This window comes from Podarcis pityusensis (assembly GCF_964106645.2).
Source record: "Podarcis pityusensis genome assembly, chromosome: 2".
Lineage (NCBI taxonomy): Eukaryota > Metazoa > Chordata > Lepidosauria > Squamata > Lacertidae > Podarcis > Podarcis pityusensis.
Window position 1 is genome coordinate 62,848,926 of NC_138029.1, and position 15,465 is coordinate 62,864,390.

At 44.4% G+C, this 15,465-nt stretch overlaps 1 protein-coding gene across 1 annotated transcript in view; it reads right to left on the reverse strand.

Moving 5' to 3' along the window:
• Nucleotides 1–256: 256 nt before the first annotated feature.
• MGAT4B (alpha-1,3-mannosyl-glycoprotein 4-beta-N-acetylglucosaminyltransferase B) overlaps nt 257–15,465 on the reverse strand; it is a 72,108-nt gene continuing 56,899 nt past the window's right edge. The window contains exons 10-15 of the mRNA XM_080991392.1: nt 12,235–12,342; nt 10,534–10,727; nt 9,038–9,116; nt 8,454–8,541; nt 2,479–2,591; nt 257–1,320 (exon numbers count right to left, since the gene is read on the reverse strand). Coding sequence (XP_080847518.1) covers nt 1,297–1,320; nt 2,479–2,591; nt 8,454–8,541; nt 9,038–9,116; nt 10,534–10,727; nt 12,235–12,342 — 606 coding nt within the window. The 3' untranslated portion in view covers nt 257–1,296. The remainder of the gene's footprint in view (nt 1,321–2,478; nt 2,592–8,453; nt 8,542–9,037; nt 9,117–10,533; nt 10,728–12,234; nt 12,343–15,465) is intronic.

The following is a 15,465-nucleotide window of genomic DNA, read 5'->3' on the forward strand; positions in this document are numbered from 1 at the left end:
GAGAATACCTGTGATAAAGGAAGAGAACATGCAAGTTTGACAATGTTAAGGGCCAGTGTGTTAAATAGGTTACTGTGTAGAGGAAGTATCTGTAGGTTTTGGTTTAAATAGAAATCCTCCCCGTTGCAAAATCTGTCTTAGCTGTGTCTGTACAGAAAGCATGTCTTACTTTTAATAGCCCTATAAAATCATGCTTTGCCTTTCTGACTTTCCTGATTAATGAAATAGCCAGTAAAATAAAACATGCTACTTTAAGTTGAATTAAAATTTTACAGTGCACATTTTAATATATATATTTTATATAGATATACTTAAAAATCAAATGTATCCAATAATAAAAAATACAGCACATTAAAGTAGTATAACGCATTCCAGTGTATAGCTAGAGACATTGGGTTTTTTTTGTTTTAAATTACTCTAATCCCTACCATTTGAGGACTGGCCTACATGGTTTATTTTTCTCCAAAATTCACACCAATCAGTAAATAACAGATATGGATTTAAAAGGATGGACTTTAGCACTCATTCTCAAGGCATGAAGACACTGGAGACTTCGACAGGAACTCTTATTGTATGAAGGGCACATGTACAACCCTGGCAGGCACAGTGTGGTTTTTCATTTCCCTGCCATTCTGTTCCCTCCATACATCCCTTCCCTCCCACCCCAGACCAGTTACCCCTCATAGTTAATCCTCAGCTTTAGTCTGGAGCAACTGCTTTTACTTACACACATGGGGCCGGAGGTGCAGTCTGCTTTGCTCCCAAGATGCGTCAGTGCTTCGCTTGACAGTTGAGCTGCCCTCGCAGTTAGCCTTCATAGTCCTTAAACCCGTATTTCTAAATGCACCCTTTAGTGATACATTCAGGAATCAACACCCAAGGGGCCGGGGGGGGGGAGGAAGAGGCATGGGAATAGTGTGTGGTCCTTGCTCAAAGGAAGGGGGAGAACAAATCTTTTACACGGAACGTTAGTCTCCAAGGTCCTCTTTTTGTAGCTGCAGAAGCAGCTGGATCCAAGATAGGCCAGCACTAGTGCTTCATTTTTTAAATACAGTCCAGCACCTGTGCATGAAAAAATGCTTCTCTTCTCCCAGTAAATGTGGTCCAGAAACCCTTAAGGCCCTGCCAAGTTTCACCACCAACATTTTCTTCCTGTTCTGGGAGCAGCAGGTGCCCTTCAGCAGGCACCTTTGACTAGGCTGCTCCTATTCTGCTGTGTCTGCAGTTTCATAGACAAGAGGAAGAAGAGGGGAAGAGCTGACAGCCACATTGTGCATTATCCCCGTGTCTTGAAGTTCAATCAGCTTTCTTCAGGAATATCTGGAAGTACATGGGATTAGCAAAACAACAGAAAAAGGTCAGAGCTTGGCAAATCTGTTTTTCTCCTCTAGAATATTGCCCTATTAATTAACGCCAAGTGCAAGAGGAAAGAGTTTTGTCTCTTCTGGACAACCATACCTGAAGCAAATCACAGCATGAAATCTCTGTCGGAAATGGGGAGGGATTTCACAGTTAAGACATAAAATCACAACTGCAGGCGGGTGCAACTGCTGTCTAGAGGATCTGACTAAAGGTAAAGGGACCCCTGACCATTAGGTCCAGTTGTGGCCGACTCTGGGGTTGCGGTGCTCATCTCACTTTATTGGTCGCGGGAGCCGGCGTACAGCTTCCGGGTTATGTGACCAGCATGACTAAGCCGCTTCTGGCGAACCAGAGCTGTGCACAGAAACACCGTGTACCTTCCTGCCGGAGCGGTACCTATTTATCTACTTGCACTTTGAGGTGCTTTCGAACTGCTAGGTTGGCAGGAGCAGGGACCGGGCAACGGGAGCTCACCCCATCACGGGGATTCAAACCACCGACCTTCTGATCGGCAAGTCCTAGGCTCTGTGGTTTAACCCACAGCGCCACCCGCGTCCCTAGAGGATCTGACTACCAAGCTTCTATTTCACCAACTCGGTTTGCATCACCTCACAAGCCCCATGCAACAACCAAATAAGCAAACCACTCCTGTTCACCTGAGCACCAAAGTGTGTTTTTATCTTCTAAGCAACATACATTCTCCTTTCTGGCTTTGGGAGGTAGGTCTCTTGAGTTGTGGGGGGTGGGGGACAACTCCTGTGACAGTGGTTGTCAGGAAGCTAAGCCTGTCTCTGTGGAGGACTGTGGTCAATTACTGTGGTTACTTACCGAATGCATGTCTGGGGAAAGACCCAGAGAATCCCCGGCAGGTTGCATTGCCAACTGGCATCTGTGCTCAGCCCCTGGCAGTTACAAGCCACAATTTTTAAATTCCCCACTGTGCCCTAGATAGAATTGTCTGGGGCATTGCAGGCAATGGCCCTAAACGGGCACTGTATCTTTCAAGAACTTTCTTTCCCTGTTCCGCCTAGACAGATCAGTTGGCGGAAAGGTTAAGTCAGAGCTGCTGTAATCACCACCCTTATAAAGGGAGTTTTTCCAAGGAAAACACATTACCTCGCTCAAGATGATCCATACGGGAGAGTCAGTCTGGATGGTTAGCCGTATTGCTTCCAGAGGCCCAAAGGAAGGGTCCACTTCTCCTTCAGCAATGCCCTTTGAAAAAGAGCCTGCACAATGGACGAAGAAAAAAAACTTCAGGACAACTCTCAGTTCCTCTTAGTAGCAGCAACACCACTGCACGCTCAGCTCTCCATGGTGAAACGGGGTCATTTCTGCAGGCTGGCTCCAGCATATGCAGTCATGCCTAGAAATTTCAAGGCATGCACTGGAGCCTCTGTGCTCAAAAGAAGGGGCGCCACTTGCAATGTGAGATGCAGTCAGTCATGGTAACTGCTGTGGCTCCTAAGCCACCATGTCCCTCCTTCAGAGAAGTCAATGGAACTACCTAAAACATGACTGGCTGTAGTGGAGCGTGCTCATGAGGAAACATTTCCTACCCACTGTTCTACAAGCTGACCCGGTTTATAAAAACCACGCCTTGTGTGAAATTGCATGACTGGATTTTCAAGTGATGAGCATGTCACACAATATTATTGCCCTACTTACTGCAGGGTTACTCTCTGTCATGGGCCACTTATCACCCAAAATATGTACGGCAAGCCTGGCGTGGTCATGTTAACATTAAAATGCCACATGACACACATCTGAATATGTAGTGACGACCAAGTGATGAACCTCCTGCTAGCTCAGTGTAGATGTTTCAAATGCAGGCAGCCTCCTGGGTTTGGCTTCCCCTCCTGCCCAATTTTTACACATTGACCTCTTCCCTTTCTAACAGAGCTAACAAATATGTAGTAGTAATAACGACCTTGTGAATGAGTTATGCCCTGTAGACACACAAAGGTTTTTTCTGAAAGAAAATACCATCTTGCCCAAGAGGAAGGATGTGGCTATTGACATCTGTTTTAAATAGCGTTCTTGAGAAATCTTATTCTTAATACATTACATGATGAGGGAGCACAATGTTTGACCTCCATACTAGCGGTCCCCAAATAATAGCTTTTTGGAGGTGGAAGCAACATCCAAACATGACAGTTACAGACCACCAAACAATATCACTACACTAAGTTGTGGTGTGAATGGCTGCAAACGTCAAATCTTCCCTCCCCTGAAGAAACTTAAAAGACTACAGTAGTAGCTCGTTTTGCAACCGGGATCCATTCCGGAGCCCCAGTTGCTGGCCAAAAAGGATGCTGGAGAAAGTGCCACATCAGCGCACGGAGCAGTTTGCACTTCTTCACATGTGGCGAACCCAGAAGTAACCTGTTCCAGTACTTCTGGGTTTGCCGCGGACATTCGACGGAACAGGCGCTCGGCGAGGTGGACACTAGACGAGATACCACTGTGTTTAGTTCTATGTTTTTATGCTTTGCAAAGCTGCAGCTGTCCAGTAGGTGGCACTGCTTTATCGTATATTATAATCTCTCAGTCTCTCTCTCTCTCTCAAATAGTGAATTCATTCTCTGTGTACTGATCCTTATGTAATGAAAATGGCACTATCCATAACATAAAGGGGGTGCCCCTACACACACATGCAACATCCCATCTAAGATGGCACATGGAGAGTGCCAGTTGTCAGTGCTATTTTTTCTAGAAAAAGAGGTGCCAGAACTAAGTTCTGGCGAGTTCCTGCTTAAAAAAGCATTGCATGTTGTTGATGTAAATGGAAATCTGGAGGGAGAAGAAAAGGAAAGGAGTGTCCTCAAAGGCCATTAGGAATCCTAGGAAAATCAGAAGAGCCTGCTGGACCCAGGACCCATCTAGTCCAGCATCCTGTTCTCACAGGGGCCAATCACATACCTGTGTGAAACTTGCAAGCTGGACATGAGAGCAACACCACTCTGCCTGTCTGTATTACCCAGAAAGTGGTAATCAAAGGCACACTGCCTCCAACAGTGAAGGTAGAATATAACCATCATGTCTATTAGCCACTGATAGCCTTGCCCTCCATTAATTTGTCTAATCTTTTAAAGACCTCCAAGTTGATGGCCATCACTGCCCCCTGTGGCAGTGAGTTCCATAGTTCACTAGGCACTGTGTGAACAAGGACTTTCTTTCATCTGTCCCAACTCTTCCAACATCCAGCTTCATCAAATGTCCATGAGTTTGGGTGTTACGAAAGAGGGAGAAACACTTTTCTTATATCCACTTTCTCCATGCCATGCATAATTTTACAAACTTCTACCATGTCCCCTTTCACTTGCACTTTCTGACACTTCGTGTTCTTCATGTATACTGTCTTGCCATATTTGCCACAAGCCTGCAAATCAGAGTCAGTATTATGCCATATGGCTGAGGCTGAGAGAAGAGCAGTTTGCCAAAATGACAGGGGTGATATTTGAGGGAGGGATTTCTCAATTTGTAGCACAATCTCCTAGTTGCTGTGCTTTATTTGCAGAGCTCTAATCCTCATAGTTAAAGCTACGGTTTTCCTTAAAGCTATGGTTTTCCCAGTAGTGATGTAAGGAAGTGAGAGCTGGACCATAAAGAAGGCTGATTGCCGAAGAATTGATGCTTTTGAATTATGGTGTGGGAGGAGACTCAGTCCCATGGACTGCAAGAAGATCAAACCTATCCATTCTGAAGGAAATCAGCCCTGAGTGCTCACTGGAAGGACAGATCCTGAAGCTGAGGCTCCAATACTTTGGCCACCTCATGAGAAGAGAAGACTCCCTGGAAAAGACCCTGATGCTGGGAAAGATAGAGGGCACAAGGAGAAGGGGACGACAGAGGACGAGATGGTTGGATAGTGTTCTCGAAGCTACCAGCATGAGTTTGACCAAATTGCGGGAGGCAGTGGAAGACAGGAGTGCCTGTGCTCTGGTCCATGGGGTCACGAAGAGTCGGACACGACTAAATGACTAAACAACTACAAATCTTCATAGACACTGCTACCTGCAGTTCATAATGTAAGAGCCACTTTATTCCTGGCATCTTGTACTTTGGAACAAAAACCAGAATAAAAAATACATGTGAATCTTCACACACACACACACACACACACACACACACACACTCTCTCCAAAATCACAGGCCTTTTACCTGCTACCTGATCCCTGCTAACTGGTGATGCAAGGACTGAACCTGGTGCCTTTTACATGCAAGGCATAAGCTTGTATATACATACAACACAGTGCTTTGATTTACCCCAGTGACAATTGTGAAGGACACAAACTTTCATGCAAACAATTTTTTAGTTTCATCTGCATGTTATTTTATTGCTTCCAGGCATTTTTGTAGTTGCATATGTTCCTGTAACTCTACAAAACTATTAAATAAACAAATTGTTCTTAGCACTGTGCATAGAAGTGGCATCTGGCAGCGGCGGAGCATATGGCTGTGCTGCCCAGGGCAGGCGCACTCCTGAGGGGGGTGTGGCACAGAGGGTGCCCTCCCAGGCGCAGGATAGACACTCGCGTGCCCTGCAGCCAGTGGCGGAGCAAGCCGCCACTGGCAGACATTCAGCGCGCCACCTGCCCACGACACCCAAGCCTCCCCCAAACTGTCAAAACGAAGGGGGAAGGGGGGAACGCCTCCGGCAAAGTGGTGCAGCTCCCCCCTTACCCCGACGGCTCGGGGTAGAATTGGGAGTCACAGGTGGGTGGCATGCCAAATGTCATCCCCCTCAGTGAGGGCACCCAGGGTGGTCCGTCCTCATCGCCCCCCCCTTCCTACGTCTCTGGCATCTCTGGTCCCACTTCTGCACATTTGAAGGGGAAATAGCTATTGATCCACAGATTTGCCCTTGCTAACTGAAGATATGTATGGATATGATGTACTCTTGAAATCTATGCCTGCATTAAATGAGCAGCCATCTTAAAAGCAGCAGGGAATAATCTTCTTGCCTCTGTCTTTCTGCTATCCCAGCCATTACCATGCATTGCCTCTTCAACATCTCCCAAATCAATTATTTTCTCTCTGCTAAAATTATCATTTGCGACCAGTTCCTGTCTCTCCAAGTCTACTGTAACTTCTTGTCCTGATCAATATGCCTGCAGTCTTTCCTTTCTCGTGTCAACTAGAAACACCTTTGGTAAAATTTCTCCACCCACCTGTCACGCCCTGTGCAATCCTGTCCCCTCTCTCCTCAAGTCAACGCTGGTACCCTGCTGTTTTGCACTTCAAATCCAAGCTTCTAGCTCTGGCATGGAATGCAGACTCTCTTATTTGCCTCTGCTTCTCTCCTTGCTTTCCCTGTTTTGCACAAGGACATTGTGACATCATCCCACTTTGGCTGCCCTCTCCTGCTGCAGCTATCATGGAGTTTCCTAGGCCTGGAAAAACACTTCCTGTCTTATCCAGCTAGTCACCTCCTCTGCCTTCAAAAGTCCACCAAATTCTGCAAAGCCTTTGCTGCGCTGCTAGAGTCTCCATTTTTCCTGCCACCACTTAAACTCTTCCCACTCTCAACTTATTTCTCTTAACGTTCCCCAAAGGCCACTTCAATGAGACTTTAAATTACAAGTGAGCCGTGGCCAGGAAAGGACTGGATACCTACTCAAGGGCATTTTAAAGAGACAGACAACTAACTATACATATGGACTTAGTTCACATTGAGATGTATAGCACATGTATTTTGTGCTCATAAATCATATTCAAATTCCAAAACAGCCTGTTTTCAAGAGGACTGCAAACCCTCTGGGATGGGCATGTGCAGATCACAGCTTCATAAATGAGGTTTGAAGGCACAGCAAAACCAAACAGCTAATGCAGTTTGGGTGAAGACATACCTCTGGTGTGTACAGAAATGTGCAAATATGACTTGGAAAAGTGGCAGGGAAGAATGACTTTGCTTCATTTTAAGCCACTAACGTGTACGCAGCCTCAGACTTGGTGCTAAATGAGGCTTAAGCCATTCTAGCAATAAGAATGCACAGATTGCTTACATGGTGCAGCTATGATACTTGCTCAGCTATAGCTTGTGCCTCTCAACAATCAAGGAATTCTCTGATTCACACAAAATAACTGCATAAAACTGAGGACCACTTCTGATGTTACAGCTCTTGCTCCCTTTTGCTTTTGCTTATTCCCTGGAGGTATTACAACTTTTCAAATACAAAACATCCCTCTTCCATGTCCTCCTTCCCCCAATCCCAGACACATAGACGCTCAGTGAGATCTGAAAGTTACTGGGGCCAGAAGTATGTAATCTAAGTCCAACCCCTAGCATAGTTTTTGACTTGTTAAAAAAACAAAAACAACTGGTAACAAATCAACCATGACACAGCCACTGGCTGGCACATGTGGAAGGTGCTCAGAGTAGGGTTTCAGACCCACAACAAGATACCATTCCTACAGGCAGGAAGATGTAAACCTGTAACCATTAGCTCCCCTAGTTCCTGAAATTGTTTTCAGAAAGCAAGTAGGCAGAGGAGATGATGCTGGAAGCTGCCCAGAAAGAGCAGCAGGATCAGTGAATGGTTTCTGCCACTGAGCACCAAAGCTCCAATCATAAAAAGACACCACATGAGAACAAGCTCCACTGATTCCACCCATCAATGTGCTTAAGAAGAGAACTAAAGAGAAAACACTTTTCATTTCATTTCATTTCTTTTTTTACTGCCCCAAAGAACAATTCGAGATTAACTGTATAATCAAGCTGTTCTTTCCGTCCTTCAGGTTTATCCGTACTTCTTGACCTCTGCAGTGTTGTCAACATTTGCATTTGCACAGTGTTAGCCGAGAAAATCCACCTCAGCAAAGTCTTTAAAATGAAGACATATGCAAATTCTAACCCTTGGGAAAATGACAAAAATGTCATGTGTGTTCTGAGTGAATGACTTTCACTCTAAATTCCAGGTCAAGGGTGGGGTGGGGGGATGCTAATTAATTCAAGATAAGCTTGTCTCCCACCCCTGAAACCTTCCATGCAATCACTCTCTGCGTAATTGTGTTATCTGAACAGCAACATACCACAGTGCATTATCCACAACCAGCAGGCTGCTGTTTGCCTTGAACCAGCAATTTACCTATCTGTATGTAGCCGTCAGATGTCCTGTGGTACTTGAATGCTGTTGCTCTTCCCTCCTGCAGGGCTTCCTTATCTGACTGGAGACTCTGTGCAGGAAAAGAGACAATCTTTGCAAAAAGCCAGGAAGAAGGATTTAGGCAGCCTGCTGCGGGTACAGTTTAAACCACTATGGTCATAAAACATCAGGCAATGTTTACTTTTTAAGAGACACAGAATTACTCTAGCATACTGGGTTGCTGGAAGACCTTCTCTATGCTTTCAAGGACCCCCCCCCCCAAAAAAGTGTCTATTAAAATATTCCTTGTAAGGACTACCTTTTTCCTGCCACAGGTAGTGTACTTTAAATAGAGAACAAATAAGCAGGCTTGCTCCTAGGTTTCGGAATAATGCCTCAGGATTTAGAATTGGAATTCAAATTAGGTGGCACAGGCTTCTCAGAAGCTTCCATTGCTAAGCCTGTTGACCCCATACATATTCTTCTCATGGTATCCAACCACAAAGTAACAAAAATCTGGGTTATAATCTCCTAAACCTTGGTCTCCCACCTCACCTGAACTCCTATGGTAAGCTCAGTAAACTTACGTCAAAAGGTAACACTTCCACAGTTGTGTTGAAGAGCTTGTCTTCAGGGTGTTCAATATTGCCACTGCGAAAGAAAAACCTGTGGGGCAGGAACCAGCAATGAATGCACAGCTTCACGGGGCATGTAACACAGAAGGACCCCACCAGGCATAAGCTCACCCAACAGGGGCCTCTCTTCCCACAGAAAGCCGCATGTGAGAGAAAGATGGCTCTAAGTGCACAAACAACTAATTATGGATTGATTGTTTGATTGCGCTTCCAAATTAAGCACTCCATCGCATATGAATGAATATCAGTAAGAAGTGCAATTATCTACTCCTGTGATGAGAACAGTTCACTATTCAGTGATACCAAGCTGGAAAAGTAAGAAGTGACTCCTTGTGCTTCCTGAGCGGATTCTGGGAAGGATAAAGCCACACACACAAGACATTCCCATGTTAACAAATCAAGAGGGAGAGGGAGAACACCCACCCACCCCGGACATTAAATGCTCATGGAAATTTAACAGACAAACAAATGGACTTCTACATACCACATTCAATTTTCCCCATAATTCCTGAACATAATTTAAGTTGTAGACCAGGGGCCAGATTCAGTTCATGAGTTCTGCTAGTAGAAGCCAGTGCAAGATTCTTCTGCTAGCACAATAGGACTTTTTGCCCTCTCACTTCCCACCGCCTTCCTAAATTGTCTGGAGTGTGTGTGTTAGGGGAACCCCTAGACCACCACATGGGGGAAGGAGAAGGGAGATCATTCTGTCTGGCAAGCTGACGCAATAAACTCAGCACTATGTTGAATTCCTCCCCTGGAATGGCAACTTGTGGCCCTCCAGAGACCGGTGGACCACAAAAGCCCTGCTTGGCCTATCATTACGCTCTCAGAGGGGCCAGACCAATGCCTATGGGAAGCTCACAAGCAAGACATGCGTGCAACAGAATTCTCCCACTCATGAGCCTCATATCAATGGCTGGGACTGATGGGATTTGAAGTCTAGTTACATCTGAAGAGCCACAGGTTCCTCATTCCTATTGTAGATGAATATTTCTTAGTGGTATCAAAATGAGGCAAAACCTCAGTCATAGAGCCACTAAAGGGAGGAAACACACAGAGACAGGCTGAACTTTCATGAAAGCGCTCAAATCTTGACTACACATGATTCACAATGGTATCGGAACCAAAGCAAACAAAACCTAATTAAGCATACCCTGTTAGAAAGCAAGATGGGGTCTAGGTGACTTGGGCACCACTGAGACTTGGGTAGAATTCCTTTTGTAACTGAAAAAGCCAATTAATTTCATCTGTGCTTTAGTTTACTATCTGTAAGGCTGTGCAGGCAGAACTGAAAGCTAAAAGGCCGTATGTGGGAGAAGCAGGGCGATGAGTGGATGAGACGCAACCTGCCTTTCAGATGAACTCTTGTCCTACCACAGGGGAGAGGGGATGAGTGACTTTTAAATGTCAAGCTAATCTTCCCCCACAAATCTCCATATACTCACCGTTCAATGCGTAGGGGCTTAAAGAAGCGAAAGCGTATGAAGTCACCTGCTGTGGGGGTAAATGCCCAAAAGAAATCTTCCCTCAGATACGCTTTCTCTAAGGAGAAGTGCTGGTAGGTTTTCAGACTGGTGCTAACTTCTGCAGGAGGGTTGACGTGTTCTTTTCGAAGCGCTTGCTTTCCAAAATCTTTGTCCTCAACATGCAAGGTAAAAGCAAAACAATTTAAACTATATAAAACTGTGTTTCCTACTCCCATTGCACTTTTGTGGAAATACTGCTATTCTGATGGCAGTGGTGGGGCTGCTTTAATTAAGGGGGTTTTAAATCTTTCCTCCCTAGCCTCACTCTCGTTCTGTATCCCCTGAGCCAATGAACATCATCACCATCCAGGCTGCTGTTTGGGCTTCAAAAAACCTTAGCTTTATCTCTGTTCTCTCCCTCCGCTTTGCTCCCTCTATATATTCAGTCCATCACCAAAGTCATGTCACTTCTGCCTGCACATGGTGAAAATACATCCAGCAAGAAACTCTGGTTCACAATCCAGTCATCTCCTGCCTTTGTATCTTTTCCTTGCTGGGCTTCTGTTGTCACTGCTCAGGCCACTCATTTCTATCATTCACCTCTCTCATCACTCCAGTCTCTCAGACGATGTGATGCCTCTCTTTAAATATCAGCACTGGCCTCCTGTCCACCCTGGGATCCAGGACAAACCCCTCACTCTTATCTTCAAAAGCACACCATGGCCTTGGCTCCCCTTTTCTTTCCACGCTTGTATGTCAATATATCCCTGACTAAGATTGTTTATTATTATTTTTGTTTAGAAAAAATATATAATCCTCTTAATCAAAAATAAACAAATCTATAAGGGGTATACATAAAGCGAAGAGAAACAGACAAATAAGCAAATATTAGTTTGCATAACTGTTGTTCTTCAAACTCACTCCCTCCCACCCCACCCCAACTTCTGTCTGCCCTTTCTCTCACATTGCCCCACATGCCTGGAACTCCCTTCCAAGAACACATGCAACATTGCCCTTCTCACTCTGTCTTCAAATCTATCCTCAAAACTCCCTATTTCTGTGATGCCTCTGGCAATACCCCTCTCTCCTGAGCCCTCTCCTTGGGAAAGGGTGGAAAAGAAAGAAAGAGAGAGAGAGAGAGAGAGAGAGAGAGAGAGAAGGAGAAACTTAAGAATCCTAGAACTAGATCTTTAGATTGTAGTTTTGGTAGAGCTCACTGGAACTAGTACAACTCTTGAATGTATCATAATGCCCAAGTTTTACAGTCAAATGTTTGCATGGCGTTCCTGTCCTCTGCCCAGACTCACTTTCCAAAGAACACTGCTGAAATGAGGCTTTTAAAGCTGCTGCAACACATAGCTACTGAACGCTGGCTAGCAGCTATTAATCAGAGTTGATACCTGCCATGCTCCAGTTCCCTTGGCTCCTGACCCCGATGCCTCGCCTTTGCTTCCAAGCCATTAACAATTTCTTTCATACTCTGTCAGTGAAGCATCCACTCCTTCTCTGCAGAAGAAGCACAACTGACCTCTCTTCCCTAGGGAAGGCACCTGCATTTGAAAGCACCTGCTTTCCCTGCCTAAACTGCTACACATATTTGAAAACTTATCACATTTTACATATAAATTTGCCCAATGCATAGGGATGCAGTTTCCCAGTGCTATGACGTCACATACTCACTTTCAGCTTCTGTATTTTACCAGCGAGGGAGGAGTGGGTTCCTACGTGCTGGAAGAGTGAGGGCTTGAAGCGTATCCGCAGGTTTGCCTTCTGTCTGTCACAATGTTTCTAAAATAATAATAAATAAATAATATATATATATATATATATATATATATATATATATATATATATATAAAGATTTGTGCTTCCCACTTAGGAGGAAGCACAAAGTAGGAAATAGGTTTGTTAACCACTTTCAGTCAAGTTTGCCATTTGGGACACAATTACTTTTCACCTGTAAGTGTGAAAGAAGTGGCTTCAAAGAAGGCATGTCCAAACCACACTTAAGCTGCTATTTCCTTCTTCACCCTAAGGCTGTGTACACACAATGGGTGGGATTCAGCTAATGAGTCCCACTTGAGCAGGGGTAGGCAACCTAAGGCCCGGGGGCCAGATGCGGCCCAATCGCCTTTTAAATCCAGCCTGCGGATGGTCCAGGAATCAGAGTTTTTTACATGAGTAGAATGTGTCCTTTTATTTAAAATGCATCTCTGGGCTATTTATGGGGCATAGGAATTCATTCCTTTCCCCCCCAAAAATATAGTCCGGCCCACCACGTGGTCTGAGGGATGGTGGACCGGCCCACGGCTGAAAAAGGTTGCTGACCCCTGCACTAGAGGAAGCCAGCACAAGTGCTTCTGCTAGCACAACTTGGCTTCTCTCCTGTAAAGCTCCAGAAATGGGCTCTGGGGAGTGTTGAGACAACCCCAGAAGAGTGGAGCAGAGGAAGAGAGAGATTATTGTTCCATGGGGCTGAAATGCTTGCGCTGACTAAAAAACTGCCACTGCACTACAGTCGTACAGTGGTACCTCAGGTTACATACGCTTCAGGTTACAGACTCCGCTAATCCAGAAATAGTGCTTCAGGTTAAGTACTTTGCTTCAGAATGAGAACAGAAATTGGGCTCTGGCGGCGTGGCAGCAGCAGGAGGCCCCATTAGCTAAAGTGGTGCTTCAGGTTAAGAACAGTTTCAGGTTAAGAATGGACCTCCGGAACGAATTAAGTATTTAACCCGAGGTACCACTGTACCTTGGTTTTCAAACAGCTTAGTTCTCAAGCGTTTTGGCTCCCGAACACCGCAAACCCGGAAGTGACTGTTCCGGTTTGCAAACTATTTGGGAAGCCGAACGTCTGGCAGGGCTTCTGTGGCTTCAAATGGCTGCAGGAGCTTCCTGCAGCCAATCAGAAGCCGCAATTTGGTTTCTGAATGTTTTGGAAGTCGAACGGACTTCTGGAACGGATTCCGTTCGACTTCCGAGGTATGACTGTACTTTGAATCCCTCCTATTACATTTAAAGCACATTAAAACACATTCTATCCCTCAAAGAATTCTTGGCCCTGTAGTTTACCCTACACAGAATTACAAACGACCATGCCCAGAATTCTTTGAAAGACAGAATGTGCTTTGAACATGCTTTAAAGGTATAGTGTGTACACAGCCTAAGTGCTGTGAAAGTATTTTTAATACATATTTACTACCCTGAAAACAAATACCTCAGAATGCAGCAAATGTGTGTATAAAATGTTTCTGCCACACTTAAAACAGGTATGCTTTCATCTACATCAAAGTTGGTATGAAGGTCTAGTTCCAAGTGGACCACTATCTTCCCTTGACTGGTATTGCAACTTCTTAAAAATGTTTAAAAGATGATGGATATGGATTGAGATCAGCTGTCCAGCTCAATTTTGGTGTCACCACTAGTGAGTCAGAATGAAGTACAGCTCAGGAATGTGTTCTTTAATGGGATTTCAACTGAGCCAGGCTGCTAGACTCAACTCTAAAAGAGGTGGATGTGTTAGGATCTCACTAGGAACATAATTATTAGTATAAATATATAAACTTGTGCACACATGTTTGCCCTTCGTTTTGTTGATACATGCTTGGCTGTTTATATGGAGCCTGAGTAACAATGTATTGTTGATCTCTAGCAACTTGCTAGAGTCAGGGAATGGGAAGGAGGCGGGAAAGAGGCAGCCTTGGGAATCTGGACGCTATGACCTTCTGGCTGGTGTAGTCTCATGAATGTGCCATTACTGTTAAATTAATTAAGTAGCTGTCGGGATAAATCATGGGCCTCCCAACTTCATATGTTTGTATTCTTTGTTCATAAAATACTATTTTGCTGATGCTCATTGCAACTGTCTCATTTTGTCTCTACACAGCTAAGAGGAAACTGAGCCACCTTCTGTTTCTACCACCAGTTTGTAAAAGAGAAAATTTTGATCAACTCTAGAGTGGTACCAAGAAAGTCTGTGGCACTTTTTCTTAAAATAAAAAAAATCTCCTACCCAACTCTGTCACCTGGGAGAGTTTGAGAATACATTTGTGAATGAAAATATGCTGCACGTAGGAGACTTATGAAGAATAGAGACACATAGGCATGAAGGAGAAACTAAGCGCTGAGCAAATAAGCTTTTGAAGTTGGCACATGTGCAGACTATTCTTTTACTTATAGTACTGTGAAAAGGAGGTATAATCTGCACCTAATACCACTTTCACTTCTACCACCACATTCCTAAAATACAAAACTTGTCTAGATGCAAGTCTGAAGCTGTTTCTCTTCTTGTCTACTCATTATCAACACTTCCTCCTCCATCACTAGAGGCTTTTTTTTTCTCTTTTAAAAGTCGGTAGATGTATGCCGCTGAACCCTTGTGCCAATTCACCTTGTTAATTTCGCTTGCTAATTTCTCTTAGAATAAGCTAAAGCTGCCTACTTAAGAATACTATTTTATTATCTTTTCCCAAGGTCATTCCCCACTGCCTTGCCCTGCCTCCCTTTCATGAGGCAAATGGCAAACGGGTGTATAAAAGGTGTGATTGCCTGATGCCAGCATTTATTAAGGAAAACATATTTAAAATCTTAGCCTGCAATTTTATGTGAAGGAAAACATGCAACCATTAGGAGGACTAGAGCAGCAAAAGACAAAGCAAAATGAAATCTACCCAAACCACGTCACTCTCTGACCTTTTTTAAGGCATCACCTACCCCTGCCCTATTTTTGTCCCCTACAAAAATTCTGTCTGTCACACGTTTGCATTCCCCCCTCGTTTCTTGAGGTGTGACATACTTTATGGCTGGCCCCAAGAAGTGGTGGTCTGGATGTACATTCTTATCAATGTGAGGTGCTAAATTAATCTTTAGCTAGGAAATTATTAAACAAATATAACAGAAAACAATAACAAT